Source organism: Anser anser, assembly GCF_964211835.1.
Source record: "Anser anser genome assembly, chromosome: 27".
NCBI classification, from domain to species: Eukaryota; Metazoa; Chordata; class Aves; order Anseriformes; family Anatidae; genus Anser; species Anser anser.
Genome location: NC_139748.1, coordinates 3,013,263 through 3,031,300, shown reverse-complemented (window position 1 = coordinate 3,031,300; position 18,038 = coordinate 3,013,263). Strand labels below are relative to the sequence as shown.

General features: G+C 52.8%; 2 protein-coding genes across 4 annotated transcripts in view; one reads left to right on the top strand and one right to left on the bottom strand.

Moving 5' to 3' along the window:
- The first annotated feature begins 1,053 nt into the window (after positions 1-1,053).
- LOC310887090 (interleukin-20-like) overlaps positions 1,054-18,038 on the top strand; it is a 31,566-nt gene continuing 14,581 nt past the window's right edge. Inside the window, exons 1-2 of the mRNA XM_083812576.1 lie at positions 1,054-4,059; positions 6,237-9,646. The gene's annotated coding sequence lies outside the window, so the exon portion shown is untranslated. The remainder of the gene's footprint in view (positions 4,060-6,236; positions 9,647-18,038) is intronic.
- Positions 9,589-16,314, bottom strand: IL10 (interleukin 10). 3 transcript variants are annotated; one of them, XM_083812575.1, is made up of 5 exons: positions 14,753-16,314; positions 13,325-13,387; positions 12,941-13,093; positions 12,250-12,315; positions 9,589-9,718 (listed from the first exon to the last, which is right to left on the bottom strand). In XM_083812575.1, exons 1-5 carry the CDS (start codon positions 14,909-14,911, stop codon positions 9,659-9,661), a joined length of 501 nt encoding a protein of 166 aa, XP_083668701.1. In that variant the 5' UTR covers positions 14,912-16,314; the 3' UTR covers positions 9,589-9,658. The 3 variants fall into 3 exon arrangements, 2 of the variants coding, with proteins under 2 accessions (XP_083668701.1, XP_083668700.1); XM_083812574.1 differs by having other exon boundaries at positions 9,643-11,950; XR_014575649.1 differs by having other exon boundaries at positions 9,679-9,718; positions 11,755-12,315.

The window sequence follows — 18,038 nt, the reverse complement described above, 5'->3', positions numbered from 1 at the left end:
GCAAAATTTTTAGACAGATTTGTTCAAAAAGTGCTGTAAATAAATAGGCTGTAGAGGAGAGAAGAGGGCAGCCATGAGCTGGGGAAATGTATGACAGTGTTTCCTTTCCCATGCAAGGTGTGGATGAAAAAAAGCAGTGTGAAGGAATACAGCTTTTGGGGAGAGACGAGACCAGTTCTGTACGTCATGCTTAGTAAAAATGCTCAAAGGGGATCTAAGATAAAATCGTTGAGCAAAGGCTCTGTTGTGGGGCAGGGAGAGGTGGTGGCCACCACTCCTCGCAAGCCCTTCCAGCTGCGGTGGGAGCAGAGCACAGAAACCCGGTGACATGGGTGCTGTGGGGGTGTCCTGGGCCAGGCTGGGGCAACGGTGGCGGGTTGGGATTCTGGAGAACCCAGTGCCCCCAGTGGGTGGGTGCCCTCATGGCTCCATGTACCCACAATCTGGGTATCTCGGGCTTTCCAGCACCCAAAGGTGCAGGGTTAATCCTCGTACGGGATACATCTGAGCCTTCTGGTATGGGTAGATCCCGTGTTACCTTGCAAGTCAGCTAAGCATTGCCCTGTTGGTGTTTCAGGGTGATATTTCCATTCCCCTCGGCCCTGCTGAGTAGGTGACATTCTGCAGCCCCCACACCACGAGCCTTGGACCCAGCTCGGAGGCTCCCCTGCACCCCAGGGTGCGAGCAGCCACTGCTGCGGGGTGCAAAGGGGGCACCTGTGCGGAGGAAAGGTTGGCGAGCTTCTCTGCTTTCCCCTGGGCTCTGTCGTACCAGACCTTCCTCCCAAGGGGAGCCTGCGGTTTATCTCAGCAGCAGAGAGCTCCCCTGGGGCAGGAGGATCCTGCAGCATCCTCGCACCGCTGGTGGGGGCCCAGGCCACCAGCGGGGGGACAGATTGGAGCTTTCAACAACGTGTTTTTCTCTTCCCACTTTTCAGCGTGGAAATGCTCTGAAGCCATGAGTGATTTGGGAACAGGAGGAAGTTGTCCGGAGCCAAATTTGTGAAGGTCTTCGTTTGCTCCTCAGTAGCTTCAGCAGGTAAATACCAACACCGCAATCTCCGTACATCTGTAGTCATGTCAAACAGTGCAGCCTGACCTTTGCTTGGCCTTAAAAGAAGACATAGATGGCTAATTTCAACTAGAAGCTAAAGATGAGCCACCAAGATAAAGGGCAACGAGATTAGCAAGAGATACTCTTGCATGCTTACTCTTTATGAAAATACCTCAAACATAACTGGAAACCAGGAGTGGTAGCACAGACGATGGCAGATAAGCGCTGTATCCCACCCCCACCCCTGGAGCAGACTGTCAGCACCTCAGGCTGATAACCACGGGCAGCTCTGAGGTGCTGGTGCCTCGGACATGTGTGCTTGTCCCGGCCCGATGGGGACATCCAGCCAGGCCTCCTGCCACCAAAACGTGCCTCGGTGTCCCTTCCTTCAGCAGCTCCTTGGCCTTTGCTCTTGCTCCTTCCCAGAGCCAGGACCAGAGCTGGACGTCCTCCCAGGGCCTGCTCCTCTAGTCCTCCTCCTGCTCTCCCCCTGGGCCTGTCTTCAGCTTTGGAGGAGTGGGACAGGCTGCAAAGGGCGTCCCTGGGCTCTGAGGGCTGCGTTTTGTATCTCCAGACACAGAGCATGCGTGGGCCTGAGCGCAGTGACAAAACCAGGAGGCAGCTTCATCCCCGAGGCTTCCCACACGTGGAGCTTGCCTCTGAACAGGTCTTCTGGGAGGGCTCAGAGCCATTCTCCTGTGTATCTGGCTTATGGCCTAACTCCTCCGTGCCTCCTTCCTTCACGTTACACCCTGTCCTGCCGTGGGGCCTCTGCCCTGGCTTCTGTGAGGCTGGTGCTGGGCTGGCTTCGTCCTGGGCCCAGCCTCCCTCCTGCAGAGTGGCGCCAGCTCCGAATGGCAAACATCCCTTCAAAACCGCAGGTGAAAGAGCTCAGATGTCCACCGGCACCCCTCGCTGCCACAGGCACTGAGGGGATGGGGTTTGGGCCAAGGGTCGGTTCTGCCCCGGAGCTGAAGCTGCGGAATTTCACGTTGTGTTATTTAACCTTTGAGCGTTCTTGTCCATCACGTATGTATGTGCTATGACGTAGCTGCCCAGCACTTCAAGTAAATTCAAGGGACTGTACGTGTGACTTGCTGACTCTGAAGGAATATGTGAAAGATTCACTGCATCATTTTAAATTTTCAGTAGTTGGTAGGAAAATAAACGCTCTCTCCTCACCCCACCTTATTTTTAGCAGCAAACTTCCTGCTGAGGAAAAAAAATATATTTCACACTATTGAGGGGATTGGTTTTGATCAAAAACCTGGCTCTGCTCCAGGTAGATCATCAGTGTTTGCCACTACCTGAGAGATGAATCACAAAGATCTCGTTTCCTTGTCTGCCGATGCCAGAAGTAGTTGCTGCTCTTGCAGGGACAGAAGCGGGGCCCGGAGAGCTTGCAGTACCCAACCTCCCCCTCCGCAGCCACGTGCCGCCCGCTGCCCGCTCGGTGTTGGCCAATGCTGGCCGTCCCCACGAGGACACGCTGTCCCCAGGGCCGCCGGGGTTGTGCGGGACAGGAAGGCATGTTGTGCAAGGGATGCAGACAGAGATCAGAACAGAGCAGGACTAAGCAGTTGTGCATAATAGACTACTTTGTTCGTGCCCCTACTTTTCTTATGACAAGGATTATGAGTTAGAGTAGGTATTTTTCCACGTATGTACTATCAGTACTAGTAAACCTGTTCTCAGTGTAGTAGAAGCTAACCATAGCCTTCTGTTGGCCATATAGACTTTGCAGTTTGTTATATTTCCAGTCTGTTAGTACCCCAGGTGTGCTAGGCCTTCAAGCAAGGCTTAGATTTTGCCTTGGTGATGGTTCAGAGCTGTTCTGTTTGCTTCCTACCTGCTGGTGGCCTGTGCTGGGGGATGTATGGACCTCTCTGTCCCAGCACCCCACAGCCCCTGCAGCACTGAGCCTGAAGGTAACCCCAGGAGGTAAGGGAGGGCTTCAGCCTGCCCTCTGGGAGCATTAGGTCCGGTCTGAAGCTGCACTGCACAAGTCCTGGACCAGCTCCCTTTGCGGTGCCTGCTCCAAAGCCTGGCTGCGATGTCTCTTCTGTGGTTTAACTGGAGGCTGCCCTTGCCCCGGCTGCCTTTCAGACCTCACGGGTCAGACCTCGTTATCAGGAGCTGATGGTAAGCTGCACAATTTAGAAATGCAAAGCTTTTTGTGAAATATCAGATGATGGTAGTATTTTTCTGAGAATTGGGATTGGGGTCATCAGAGGGTTGTCAGGATTTCCTGCTGCAGTGCTTGGAACGACCAGTATTGGCACAGCTAGTCGCTTAGTGCTCACGAGTGCCAAACTAGTAAATGGCCAAGCATTAGTCTTGCTTGACCCTGTGGTTAGACAGAGTCTGCTGAGTGCTTGCTGAAGCTGACTGTAAAATCAGAGACTTTGGGCAAGGATGTTTGCAGCACAGGTTAAGGCAATGATGACTGATTGATAATTTAAACTCAGCTGTAAAAGTATCATGCCCAGGAGCATTAAAACAAGCTTTTCACTATGGTAAGGTACCAGCAGTGGGAAGCTGTCAGCAGGTTGTAGAGAGGGTGTGCGGGATGTGCTGATCGCAGGAGTTGGGGTCAGCATTGTAAAAGATTCAGGAAATGACTTTTCAACTCAGGAAAAAAGAAACTTGGCATTGTTTTCAAGAAATGAACCTTGTAGTCCAGCCTCAAAATACCAAATTGCTTGGAGTGAAGAAGATTTTGTTGCTTCAGGGTGTGATGAAATGGTGGAGAGAAGCTGTCAAGAGGCAAAGGGTAGCACAGCACGGAAAGCAGAGGTGTGAAATGAGAACAGGCTGGTGCAGACCACCGAATTGCCATCCCTAGCAAACCAGGGTTTTGTACCGACTTTGTGGGCTGCGATCTCCATCTCCTCCTCAATCAGAAAGCCCAGGGAAGTGCTCAGACTTGGGCATCCAAAGAGCTGACATGGCTGGGAAATAATTTGATGATTTTCCTTCCTTCCTCCTTATCATTGTCTAACCAGGTGAGTCCCTGCATCTGAACTGTGCTCTGACCCTTTCACAAACTAATGGGTTAACAGGTGGAATAGGACAAAAAAATGTCACAGGGTTTGTGCATCTCTCTGTCCTACGTCAGCCTGCTGCTTCACCCTGACGGTGTCCTGTAAACCACCCGGGGCTCGGTTTCGACACCAAGCACTGAATCCTCCCCAAACCCTCATAATGTATCAGGATAAAGTGATTTAGAGCTGAGAGGAAAGCAAGTGGCTGCTGTTCCTGTTAGGTGGCTGCTTTGCCAGCCTGCCGCTGGTCTCTGTATTGCTGAGGGTAACCAGCCCTTAGTCATTGTGAAACCACCTGCGTGCGGAGGAGACGCGCGCGGAGCGCGCTGGGCGCCGCTGCGGGGCGGGCGCCGGGGGCTCGGCGGGCGTGCAGAGCCCGGCACGCCGCATGGGAAAGGAGCTTCGCTGAAAGCGGGCGCCTTGCTGAGAACTGGCCCCTTCGCTCCCGAAGCTCCCTCCGCAACCCCCATGCACCAGCCGCAGGTGCGGTGGGGGGAATCGCTTTGCTTTGCACATCCCATGGCTCCTTTTATCCGGCCGTTTTGCTTGTGATTTGCCGTCTGCTCTGCACGGTTTCTGGGGCAACAGCAGAAGCTGTGCAGGGGCTTCTCCAGCCTGGTGCGTTGTGGCTGATGCCCGTATCCACCGACTGTGTGTGCCCCTTGGGCATGAGAGCCTGAGACGGGAGCACAGGAGGCAGCGGTGGGGCTGCTCCTTTCTGCTTCCCCATGTTTATAGTAGCACTGCACATGGAAAAGGACATGGGTGGCTCTTCAAGCTTTATTACACTGGAGTGTTGCTGGTAAACGGTAATTACGGAGAAACGAAATGGAAATGGCCAGGTGCAGTGCTTTACCAATGACTGACATGCTTGTTTTTTGATAGGGGTGTTTCATGGGGTGTTAATACACGTTTTTTTGTTTTTTTGTTTTTAGTTTTTGCCTTGCTGTAGAGGAATAGAGGAGTTTGTGATAGGAACCCACAGTGCTCAGAAAAGGGCTAGGACAGTCTGCTGCACGGTGTTAGAGGACAAACCCTGCTGTTGGGGCAGCTGGCGAAATCTTTCCTCCCAAAATATTTGCCCTCAAATCTCAAAGTCTACAGAAAACGGATGGCTTGGGCTTTTGCAGGGGACGAGGTGACGCTTGAACTGTTTGAATTCCTAAGTGAGGAGTGAGGCTTGTGCCTACAGAGCCTGGAGCTATGCGGGGTGCCCGGCGTGCAGGGCCCTGTCCCCAGGCAGGCATCTGCCTGCACACGCCGGAGCAAGCGTCGCCGGTCCTTGGGAGCAGGAGCATCCGCTCGTATGCCACCCCTGCAAGAGCCCTGCTCGTCACCCCACTGAGACCGAGAGTGAAAAGGCAGTTTGTAATCCCGAGAGCGGGCAGGGCCGCTGTGGGGACAGCCCCGTGCTGCCTCCTGGCCCCGTGCGTCAGACCCCATGCCGCAGGGTGCAGCACCACCGCCCGTACAAGCCTCTCGCTATGAGACAGCCGGAGCCGCTGCTCCTCCATCTTACGGGTAACGCCGGAGCACAAATGAATAGGCGTTGAGCTTAGATTTCACTCGTCGAAATACTGAAAGTGGAGCCCCACAGAGCGGGGTGGGATTTGCGCCTGCGCATAGGTTTTGCCCTGTCTCAAAAAGGATGCTCGGGTCTCGTGCACGTGCACCGGTGACTCCGCAGGATGCTGGCACCCTGGACGAGGACGAGCCATTCCCAGAAACTAGGCCCTGAGCACTAACAGCGTGGTGCTGTTCTGCTGCTGGCTTTAGTAACCCTGCTGCACTGCGGGTGAGCCAGGCTCTTGCCACCACAGCACAAATAGGAAAGTGCCAGCCCGTGAGCCCCGTGCCCGCTTCCTCCTGCGCCGCTCTGGTGCCGTGTGTGCTGCGCTGGGGCGCGCTGCTCAGCGCTCTCACTGCTCCTGACCTCTTTCATGACAAAAGCCCCATTTTCAGGGTCACGTGGTACTGAAATCTAGGGCACAGAGAGGCATTAGTGGCCCAACCTGTTAAAAAAGTTAAATAACAAGTGTTAACTGTAACCACAGCAGAAATCAGGAAAGTTCTGAAAGCTTCCGCAATTTAAAAATTGTAAAAAGCAGTGCTTGTTTCTTTTGGTTTTGTCCATTTAGGGCTTCAGTGCCATCATACCACCAAAAGGAAAGTTTCTGAAGAGAAAAAAGAAAAAACAGAAGAAACTACTCCTTCAGGAGGCAGATGCTCTGATGAGTTGCCGCTCAGCACGTTCCTTATTTCAAGTGAAATTTATAGCCATGCATAGCTAATGCTCGGGCACTTTTGAAGTCCTTAGGAGCTTTATCCATGTGTGCGTGTGCTCATGCATGATTTGCAGTGACGTGACTGAAGTGCTATTGAAACCACTGACTTGTCTGTGCACACCCTGCATGTGTGCTCTGTCTGTTTTCTGTCTGGGCACTGCGTTCTCCCCAGATCTGGACATCTCTCTGATGAAAGCCGTGGAAGGACAGAGTGACTGCCTCCACCGCGGCACCTTGCAGAGAGCGGAGAGCTGCCGGTGCTGGGCCGGCGAGCCCGCTCCCGTGCCTGCTGGCAATGATTCATCTGTTGCGGCTCAGCTGCTTTCACCATGAAAATCCCTGCCTGCGTGATGGCACGGTTGTGCAAGCCTGGACTTCTGCGGCCCCACTGCACTGTTCCTGTCCTGGTCCCGTGCTACAGTGCGTGCCTTGGGCTCGTGGGGCTGCAGGGAGCAGGCGGCTCCGAGCAGGGGCCGGGCTTCTGCTGAGCAACCGCCGGCTGGACTTTTTAAAGAGGAAAATAAAATATTGGGAGCTTGTTTTTGGCTTTACCCCCTGAAAGAAGCCTCACTGGTACCTCTGGAGGATGGGTCATGGTGGGAGCCAGGCGTGAGTTCTCGTGCTGCGTTACGGCAGGCCGGATCAGCCGCAGTGCTCCTGCTGGGTTCACGTTCTGGCCAGATCCTGACCCCTGGCTTGCTTCATGTTTTGGGAGCTGAAGGTCTGGTCAACCTCCCCTGGCTGTAGACCAAATCTCCAGTTCTTTTCCTCCAGGGTTTTTATATATATATATATATATATATATATATATATATATATTTAACCCTAGAAGTGGTTTAACCGTGTGCAACCCACACCAGACTGAAATCTCTGCGGCCCCATGTTGCCAGCCAGGAGGTGTGGCGCTGGGCCTGGCGAACAGCTTGGGCTCCTTTAGGTGAGCAGTCGGCACGTGGCTGGCTCAGGCTCCCAGGTAGCAGGGCTGCGTGTCAGGAAGCCGCTCAGGCAGCGGGGGTAAGCTATCACGAAGGAGATACCCAGCAAGGAAATCATTTGCTTCTGTGGGATTAAAAAAAAAACAAACAGAAAACCACCATCTCTGAGATCTGTGAGAGTCCTGCGCTGTTACTGTAACACCCAGACTGACACTGAGATTGGCAGGAACTACCTCAGCACTACGTGGTGTGGGATAACGCGCCGCTACCGCCGGCCTCTGGCGCAGCAGCTTTCGGGGTGCACGAGCGGCATTTTTGCTGAGCCCAGCACAGCCCTACGGGGCTGCTCCCTGCCCCAGTCCCAGGGCTGGGTTTTAAATACCAGAGATTAAGAAGCAGTGGATGGAACAGGGATGCAGGGAGGGACACGTTCGCGAGGGTTAATTCAGCTGAACAGGGCTGCGGGCAGGGAGATCCATGCTGAAGGCACCTCTGAGCTGTCAGCGGAGCCTGGATTTGCCCTGCTGGGGGACGTCGCTTTCATAGTCTGAGTTTGCTCTTTTTTTGTGCAAAATGGTGTGCAGGGATCGCTGTCCCGTTTGGGTTTGCAGAGAGGCCGCAGCAGCAGGGCCTCATCCTGAGCTCACCTGTCCCCAGCGCAGTGCCCTGGGCTCGCTGCTCCGCTCGTCTCACGCCAGCTCCAACTGTGCATGGAGCTCACCCTGTGATGCCATCCCTCTGCTGTGGTAAAAGACATTTTTTTTTTCCCCCCCCAAACACTGATGTTTTTGGAGTGTGTTGGTTGACACTGGGGCCCACGGTGTCTCTGCAGGGTGGCCGCAGTGCCTGATGCGCGCAGCAAACGCCAGGCCAGGACGCAGCCCGGGTGGTGCTGGTCTGAGTCGTGAGCCACGGGGGATGGCTTGGAGCAGTGCCTGGTGTATCTCACTGCAGGCTGCCCTTTGAAAACCTGGGGTTTTCATTTCTTTTTTTTTTTTTTTTTTTTTTCCCTCCAGTTTTTATTTATTTATTTTTAAGTTCATGTGTCCCAGGAGGGAGGGACAATTGTGGCCCGAGCTGACCCTGCAGAGGGCTGCCTGAGCTGCCTGAGGGCACGGCCAGAAATGAATCACGGCGATCGCTCCTTCACTGGCCGTTATTGCTCCATGACAGTTGCTGCCTTTGGTTGCCCAGGCAACTTCTGCTGGGTTTTCCAGAACACCCTTCCTAAAACTTCTTCAAGATGAGACATACATTTAGTCATAGTTGTGTTTGCATGCTTTTGTCTACCGGGTCCATGTCATGATGCAAACCTCCCCGCGTTTTGGTGACGAATGGCACAGGCTCGTTCACACGCAGCGTGTATGGGGATCTGGTGCTCGGTGCCCTGCCACTTGTTTCCCTCTCCCTTGAGTCAACCCATGCCCGGGGCTGGGAGCCCTATGGCACCTTTTTGCCTCCCCGCTTCCTCACCCAGTTTGGGAGGAGCAGGACTGCACCTCCGCACTGGTGGCCCTCAGCAGCATCCCTTGCAGAGTGCTCAGCTCTCTGTCTCAGCCATCTTCCGTACCAAGCGGCTCCAGTAGTGCCAGGTAACTGGAAACCTTTGTTCTCCATACAGCAAGAGGCATCCCATCTGCTTCCTTCCTGTGGTTACTCTAACCAGAGTGACTGTGCTTTACTGAAAAACTCACCGCCGCCGAGCTGACGCTGCCTTTTCCCCGGGGCAGGGTGCTGAGCACCCATCTCACTCACGAGGGCCCTCGGGCTCCTGCCCCGAGCTGGTGCCTCGGGCGCTGCAATAAAAGTTGTGTAAAAGGGGTGAAAATGTATGCGGGACAGGGCAGGGAGCACATGCACCTGGCTTGCCTTGGATGAAGCTTTGAGGCACCGGGCAGCTGTTGCCAAGAATGCAAGGAATCTCCTGGGCAAACACAGCAGTCACACTGACCGACACTGGAGTGAAGTTTAGGCAGAAACTGGCTTCAAAATTGTCCTGTTAAATATTCTTGTTTCTAATGCAGTGAGGAGAGAAACCCCAGCTGCCAGCAAGCACTCAGTGTTCTGGCTGGCAAGCAAAGATGTACAAGCAGTGAAAACAGAAGAGGCTCGAAACTGAAACCGAAAGGCGCCGGGTGGGTGCCCGCCAGCAGCAGCTCCTGGTGTCGGCGAGAGCTGGGCTCTGGAAATGGCTGTGCCCGGGTTTGGTGGCGACGGAGCTGTGCCTTCGTGTGCACACACCTTCCCCTCCTCGGTCAGGTCCTCTGCCGGTGTACGCACGTGGATGTGCGTGGAGATGCGATCCCAAAGCGGAGGAAAAGCAAGCAGGTCTGTCGGTAACTAATGTTGGTCGAGAATGGAGCTGGCATCTCCTGTCTGATCCAGGATCAAGGCCTCATCCTGATGGAGAACAAATGCAAAGTTAAAAGCAGCTCAGTAGGCAGCAGTGCTGTGTGCTGTCAGTCAGGGGAGGGAGGGGCAGGGATGTTAGTCCTGGAGATTAGCAATGACATTTGGCACGTAAACTGTTATTTAACTGTAAAAGCTGCTCTGAAAAGGGCAATCGCTGAAATGCTTGTGAGAGGTAGAGGCTGAAGGGACCCACGCTGGGGCCAGCGTTTCTCCAGTGTAACTCAGAGGCTAGGAAATCGCTGGCAGGTAGTTTGTTCTAGGGAGTATTTCTGCCTCCTCGGAGATTTGCATTTAAATGTGAGGCCCACGGGTCGCCTTGCTTCCCTGCCCATTGATGCATGCATCGCCTGCTTGGTGGTCCTGCCTGCCCGGGGCCGTGTCCCGCTGGGCACGGCATCTGCACACTGCTGCTGGTCTACAGCGCGTTAACAGCTTGGAAGAACAGAAGAGAGGCTTTGTTCATCATGAGGTCTTTATTAGCAAAAATAAAAAGTTTCTTTTCATACAGATCCACGCGGAGCAGTTGATGCAGTAATAGCAGTTTTACACCCAGGCTCTGCTGGTGCGCGCTGCAGTGCCGGGGCTGTGCTCGGCTCCCTGCCACCCTGAAGGCAAAAAGCTCGGTGGAGAAGCAGCAAGGAGCTGGCCTGAGCACCCGTAGGAAGGTGGTGTGGATTTTTGCAGCATCTGCCTCCAGCACTGCCCTCGAGCCAATGGCACCATGTCGAGCAGCACCGCTGCTGCGGGGCAGGTCCTGCAGCGGTGCTGGGCACGCTGCCCGCAGGAATGCCCTTCTGTCCCCACGTGTCAAAAAGGAGTAAATCGCATATAAATAGACTAGTCAGTGGTAACTTACAAATGACAGGAAAGCAAACAGCAAACTGACAGTGGTTCATCATACTGGTGCCCTGATACTTCTAAATATTAGAAGCAAACGCCTTGGGGTTATTGGATTTCCCTCTGGCTCCGTGTCCTGCAGTGCACGTGGGGCATGCAGGAGACTGGGGGCGAGGCGGGTGAGGACCCCTAAAAGAAGAGGCTCTCGGGGGGCAGTGGAGCCCCACTGCAGCCTCCTTCCCAGCCCCCGTCTGCTGCAGCTCCTTGTGCAGCCAGTTAGAAGCAAAACTGAATATTGCCAGCGCTGTGTGCAGCTTTATGAATTTGAATGCAAATTACCCGAGCCACCTTAAAATGGTGGTTAATTAAATACCCTCTAGCTTCTAAAAAGAAAAAACAAACAGTAGGTAAAACCCAATCAAAGACTGGAAAATACTAAGGTTAATTCTTAAAAGTGCAGAGTGTCTGACCCAGCGGCTCTGGAAGCCAGTTGACAGCAACATTTAAGTCAAGTTCTATTAGAACCAAAAGCTTAATTCCTATCACTACTTTTCTTTAACCTGGACTAATCTATAGGCTGAAGTCAAGAGGTGGGTTTTAACCGAGCTATTGCTGAGGCATGATCACATAGCATTTGCTGGAGTGCAGGACTTTCCTTGTAAAGGAGGAAAAAAAACCCCTGCCCTTGGTTACTTTTATGATTATTTTTCTCAGTGCAAGGCCATGCTATAATTTGGAATATTTCAGTGCCTAATTCCAACTGGAGAACCAGAGCTAGTGACATGGTTATGCATGGAAACATTTGATTGCATAAATAAATAGCTGGCAAGAATAGGAGCAGAGCGCTCACGGGGTGTTTGCAATTAAACTTTGCTCAACTCGGAGCTGGAAGAGCTCTTGACCAAGTGACCATGCTCAGAGCAATTGCACTCAGGATAAACTCAGCTCATTTACCTGCTCAGCAGAAGAATGCTGCTTTGGGTGTTTTGAAGCTATGAATAAAATAGCACTATTATAAACAGTATAAAATATTGAACAATAAATAGTAGTTTACAAGGTCATCATACTTTTCTCAAAATAAAAATGTGTAAACATAAACACTGAGGTATTAGAAATAATAAATATTAAATTCAATCGTTAAAAAAATAACTTTTAAATACAATACTAAACTTTAAGTTGCTATTGACCTGTAATTCTTGCCCTGAGCCCTAGCATAACTTAGTCCTTCAGCCCAATGTGATTTCTGAAGAAGTAGCAGGACTTTGTGTGACAGCCGCCCCGCGGGCGCTTTCACTTCCTCCTCTTCATCAGCAAGTATTCTTCAATGTAGTTGATGAAAATGTCAAACTCCCCCATCGCCTTGTAGATTCCGTTCTCGTTCATCTGCAGGTGAAAGTCAGTTGGTGATTTTTAATTCACTGATACTGCGCTGCTGCGCTGCAGCTCAAGTGCGTATGCGATGCAGAATCCCTAGAAATGTTCTCTTTCCACCGAAAGCTCCAGTTTCTCTCTCCCCACCCACTCACGGAAACAGCAGCCGCTCCTTTGAGCCTCGCTCGCTGGATTTCTCCGTATTAAGCATTCACATAATCAAAGGCTTCTGCCTGTTCAGCTCCTGACACCTGCCCTGATGTGTGAGGACAGCAGTAAAACCCACAGACCCACCCGCGCAAGGCACCCACCTTTTCAAACGTCTCCTTAATCTGCTTTATGGTTTTGCTCTTCTTCTCGCACGTGAGGAACCTGTGCTGCAGAGGGAAAGAGACCACGGCTTTAACTCAGCAGTTTTCCTTCCTGCTGCGGGTCCCTCGTCACTGCCGCCGCGGGTCTCCACCTTCCCCTTGCGTGCCCGAGCTTTTCCTCCGGTCGCCCGCCGCGGGCACCGGGGCTGCCTCGTGCCGTGCGCTGAGATCGGAGCCCGCCGGGACCCCGCTGTCAGCCCCGTGCTCTCCCTCCCTCCGGGCTCGGCGAGGGCAGGGTTGGTCCCATCTGACTCAGCCTGCGTCTGGGGATGGGGTCACGGCCGAGGGAGTGAGAGGCATCGTCACCGAGACGGCAGCCGGGTAAGGGACAGACCCCCAGCCCCCCACCCGCTGTTTCTTCACCCAGGTTTTGTCAGGCTGCAAATAATCGGTGCTTCTGAGCATCTTTGCTGTTGTACTGGTTGTCTAATGGAGAGCACCCTCGTGGGGTCTGTGCTGTGCAGCACCAGACCCTGTCCCCTTCCCAGGCATCCCCACCTGGCTCCTGCCCCTATTTTCCTGCCCTTGGGGACACCCAGCGCCTGCTCCCCGCCTTGCTGCTGGTCTGGGACCAGCGCTGCTCCCCCGAGTGCCCGATTGCGCCCCGTGCCGCGGTGCTGAGCCCACTCACACAGCGCCTCATCATCGCCTTCAGGCTCAGCAGCAGGTTGCCCAGGTCGCCCACGCTCTGCTGGTGGTGCTCGCTGTTCTTGATGGCGCTGGGCAGGACCTCCTCCATGTAGAACCGCATCATCTCCGACACCGACTGGCAGCCGAAGGTCCCCTGGGGCGAGAGGAAGTGGCCGTGTTGGTGGCAGCACGCGCCGGTGCCCTTACGGTGGTCAGAGCCCTCGCAGCACGGGGATGGCCGCATGCCAGCCCTGCCACAGCCAGCTGCAGAGCCATCCCTGGGGGACACCAGGGAATGCCCCCAGCTAGGATCGGCTTCCTTTCTTACAAAAAACGGGCTGAAGGATGGCGGGTAGTGGGCTTAGGTGAGAATTATGATTCTTACCTTAAATTCATCCAGCAGTTCGGAGCTGAGCAGCTGGATGCTAAGTTCGTCATCTTTGGATTGCTGTAGGAGAATACAAAAGAAAGGTGAGCTTTACCTAGGCAGGCAGTACCGCTTCCCGCTGTGCCGCACCAAAGGATTGTTTTGCTTGTTTGCATTTACGGTCTCACTGGAGCAAGCACAGAGCACCCTTTGGTTTCTCGCTCAGTAATGCGAAGTACAGGAATCCCTGGTTTTTTTTTGGTGGGGCCGAGGCAGCAAGCTCACGAAATCTCAAACGTCAGTTTGATTTTTTTCATTAGCGTGAGCCTTCTGCCTGCGCTTGGAGCCCTGCACGCCCGCTTCAGCTGCAGGCGGTGTTTACATAAGAGCGCTGCCTGCAAACCGCACCAGCCCGCTTCCCAGATAGGTGTCAAAGTTACGGCAGCCGCTTCAAGAGAGGTCTCCGCGCAGCCTGGCTGCTCGCGTGCTCCCGGGGGCAGGATGGTTGCAGCCTGCTGCTGGCGTCCTGAGGGTCCCCACCCAGCGGGGCACCCCAAGGGGGCTTCGCCTCGTGGTGCTGCTGCTGTGCCTTCAGCTCCGGGGGGCTGGGGCAGTGCAGGGGGTGGGCTGACAGCGCCTAAAACATTGCCCTGTGGCGCTCGGAAGCTTTTCTGAGGGGTGAACGTTCACTCCTAACATTAACTGAAAGGTTTACAGCCAGCTAGAAGTCTTAAATCCCACCGGCAGCGTTCATTTGATACAAACGGTGGCATTCGTCTGGGTTTGAATCTGGAGGGTTATCTCGTTTTACTGCTAAATCGTACTGACACTAACTAAAATAGTAACCTGGGTGTGAGCAACCACCCCTGCCAGCACTGTGCAGAGGCAGATGGATGCTCTGAGTGCCTCGTGCTGCTGGCTCTGCGCCCTTCCTCCCTGCAGCCCCCGTCCCTGCGGCGCTGTGACCTTTCCCGGGCACCCGACCAGGCGCTCCTTGCCGTAGGGTGCTCCAGTCCTTTGGTCATGCTTCTGTGGCTCTTTCAAAGAAAAGTCGGTAGCAGAAGATTTCCCTTTTCGTCTAGTATTGGTTTCAGAAGGGCTGGACCTCGTGGCCCTGAGGAAGAGTCTAGTCCCTTCCTCCTAATTCAGTGAATAATTTGCTCTGCAGCGTTCAGGGGGAAGTCTGCCCAGCGAGGTCTGCAGGGTTCATTATGAAATTGCTCGAGTTCATTATAACTAAAACTAGGAAGAAAAACCTTGCATATTGTTTCTCAGCAAGCAACGAAACAACTTTTCTTGCCCACACGCAGCAGCCCATAACACCAGGCACGACCAAATAATTTCTGCCCAGGGGAAGCTGCTGTCCCCTCATCCAAATCACTGAACTCTGAGAAGAATAAAAGAGAAGGACAGGGACAAGGAGAGACAAAGCGGTGTCATACTTACAAAGTAGTCTTTAATCTCCTCGAACTTTATCCTCAGCTCCTTGAGCTTTGCAGGCAGGAGGTCAGACAAGTGGAGGCAGCCGGGCTCGGTGGGTGAGCACCTGGCAGGCTGGGTGCTGGCAGCCAGGAGCAGCAGCAGCGCCGCGCAGCAGGTTCGCATGCTGTGAAGATGAGTTCCTTTCCTCTTAGTCCAGCTCTCGGTTGAATTTCACTGGAGGGTAAAATGCAGATCTGCAGTCTTCACCTTGATTGAGCCCCTCATTTATACTCTCAAAACATCTCTCAGTTTCCTCTCCCCGCTTCCTGACGAGCAATATTAGGGTTATAAGTCATTCATTAAAAGCAAATGTCACTTGTGTTTCCCGTCAACTTGGTTTCCTGTTCTCTTGACCCCCCTCCCCTCCTCACACCCCATCAAATCTTTTGTGCTTAGACACTGCATTTTTTTTCATTGCTTGCTTCTTGTAAATTTAAATGTGGCTAAAGAGGAAAGCTTCAGATACAATGAGAAGAAGAAAAGGTGCTGTGTGAGGTTACTTCTGCATTCTCACAGTCACTTTTTTATTTTTAGAAGAAAGCTCTATTGTTAGGGGAAAAAAATGTTTCTATTTTTAAATCTCCATGTCTAGCCCCCACTTAGGATCTCCAGCACCATGGATAATGCAGTAGCATTGCTTTTAATGAACTTGTTCAAATACATTGTCTCCTCATTTATCACCCTGATGCAAATACATGGCACTCTGAAATCTTTTTTTATTTACTATTCAGTTAATGCTTATGTCTGCTAACATCAACATGAATTTGTACAGGCTCCAGCAGGCTCAGGAACGTGCTCCAGACTCCAGCTGGTGTTTCACCTGGGCACTAACACGATCACTCCTGTGCGTTGGGGATGTGGTGGGGAGCCCAGCCCGGCTCAGGCTGCGCCGCTGCTCGTGTCCTTTGCAGGGGAGAGGAGCTGGAGCTCAGAGCTTGGTGCTAGGACTCTCTCCTGCCTGCTTCCCCACCAGCAACGAGAGGAACAATCTCTTCTTAAGGTGTTTCTTAGCAGCGGCCTGTGCTTGTGATTTTAATTGGGCTTGTGTCATGGGAGCCGCTGTTTGCACACTGGTAGGTGGTGCCCAAGTGTCCAAGCAGGTCATGAACACTTTTGTTTCTCGTTCTTGAATCCTATTGCATTTCCTAGAAATAGGCAGTAACTTCGTCCAAGCCACCCAGTGCTGGCTCCATGAACTGGATGTGCTCTGCTAACCGAGACTCATTGTCCCAGCTGATAAAACTACCATTTCGGTGCTGAAGATAACTCCTCTGACGTCTGCCTTTTCCGTTTTCCTCTCTTTCACACTCTCTTTCCACAGATTTCTATACACACAGGCCCCTGCTTCCTCGCGATAGAGATTTCTGCAACAAATCTGTTGCTCAAGAAAGAGAAAGTGAAGATAAATTTGGACTTAGAGCGGCCATAGGGGGCCTTTGAAAGCTTTTCTGTTAGTTTGGAGTAGTGCGTCCATCCCAGCCAACCTCCAGGTTGCTGCTTTGGACCCATCACTTCAACTTTCACCTCCCTCTCTGCACTGAACCTCTTTTCATGTGAGTTTGCAAACATCTTCGAATGAGCTTGTTGCAAAAAAATGCTGGAAAAATGCAAAGTATTGTTTGTTGACATATATTTTGATTTTTTTTAAGATGTTTTTAACTATTTTAGGAGCAAAAGAGAGGAATGTTCTGTGTCAGAGTATGCATGAGTAAGGGCAAAGTGATGAATTACTAATAATTGAAGGCCTTGAGGTAACTTCTCTTACTACAGTACCAGCGTGGGATTTTGTGTTCTGATTTGTTTTCCCTTTGATGTTAATATTGCTGCTTTTCCAAGGGACAAGAGGGAGAATCCTCCCGGTGAATTCTGCTAGTGAATCACTGCAGGGACACCAGAAGTTTTATGTGAATCACAGCATGTGTCATGAAGTCAGTCCCCGCTTTTCTTCCCCGCTCGAATGCATCAGTGCGGTTTCTTCCCTTGACCAGCAACAGAAGCTGTGAGAAAGGAGAAGAAAGAGCAGCAAAAATGAGTAGTTTTGAACATAACCCGTTTCTACCGGTGCTTTCAACACTGGCTCCCACACTGCGAGATTTTAGTTTGGATTAACTCCAATCTGCCTCAGGTCAATGAGCTGCACGACCAAGACCTGGATGGCTGCACAAATTTTACGGGGCCATCAAAATTTCTGTGCTGGGGTGCAGGGAAGGGGCAGGCTATGATTCCCCGAGCACCTTGAGCTGGCCCCCATCTGTGCAGGGCACAGCTGGTGCAAAAGCAGTGAATTAAACCTGTGCGGGTTGGTGCAATCTGGGGAACGATGCAGCCTCAGGACCCGCTTTGCAAACCTAGCCCCTGCTCTGCGGGGGTTGCTCTCGGTGCTGGCACTGCTGGCGAGCATCAGCTCACAGAGGGCACAGAGATCCAGGGAGGTCCATCCCCGGTGCTGGCCAAGGGGCTCCTGGGCTGGGGTCATCTCCACGGCAGCTGCCTGCCTTCTTTCCTGCCCAGGAGCTGAGTTCTTGTTTCCAAACCTTTCTTATTTTGAGCAACCGGTGGCTCTCCATGAAGTCATTTCAGCTCGACACCCCGACAATTCAGAGCGGTTCTCACTCTTGTGCAATTCCCTCCTCCCTGTTTTGGAACCTGTGTTGTTTTTTTTGGTACACAGAGGGCGTAAGCCAGATGTGTCCATTCCACAAAGGAAACTGTCCTGCGCACGCACGGCACTCGGCTGTGTTTACCTGCGTTTCCTTCGCCGTGTCAGAGATCTTGACGGTGCAGTTTCGCTCTGACTCACCCTTGCTTACTGCTGTGGAAATGCATTGACTCTGCAGTACTACGAAGTGCTTGCATGAATGAATAAAGCACCTTTTCCTAAAGAGTGTCCGGGGACGTGGGTGTATTTCTAAACCTTTAGGAAACAGCTTTCACAGTTGCCAAGAAGATCGTTTCAGGAAGGAGCACACATTACTCAAAAGCCGCTTGTACACTTCTACCCCACCTCCCACAGGCTTCTAGGAGCTGCATCTTCAGAAGTACTCAGCAGGAGGGCAGGCTTGCTCCCTGCAGTTGAATTGAGGTATTCAGTGTGCAAGGAGAGGTTTCTGGACACGGCCCTGGGCAGCCTGCGCTGCCCGTCCCTGTGCCAGCGGGGCTGGGGGCATGTCGTGCTCTCCAGCATCCCCCTGGAGCTGGTGGCATTTCGTGCATCTCACCGAGGTGCTGCCCATCCCTGAGGGTTTTCTCA

Coding starts and splice junctions, on each gene's coding strand:
- IL10 (XM_083812574.1), bottom strand. CDS start 14,911: ATGCGAACCTGCTGCGCGGCGCTGCTGCTGCTCCTGGCTGCCAGCACC. Junction 13,094..13,324: donor AACTGCTGGATGAATTTAAG/GTAAGAATCATA, acceptor CTCTCGCCCCAG/GGGACCTTCGGCTGCCAGTC. Junction 12,316..12,940: donor AGGCGATGATGAGGCGCTGT/GTGAGTGGGCTC, acceptor TTCCCTCTGCAG/CACAGGTTCCTCACGTGCGA.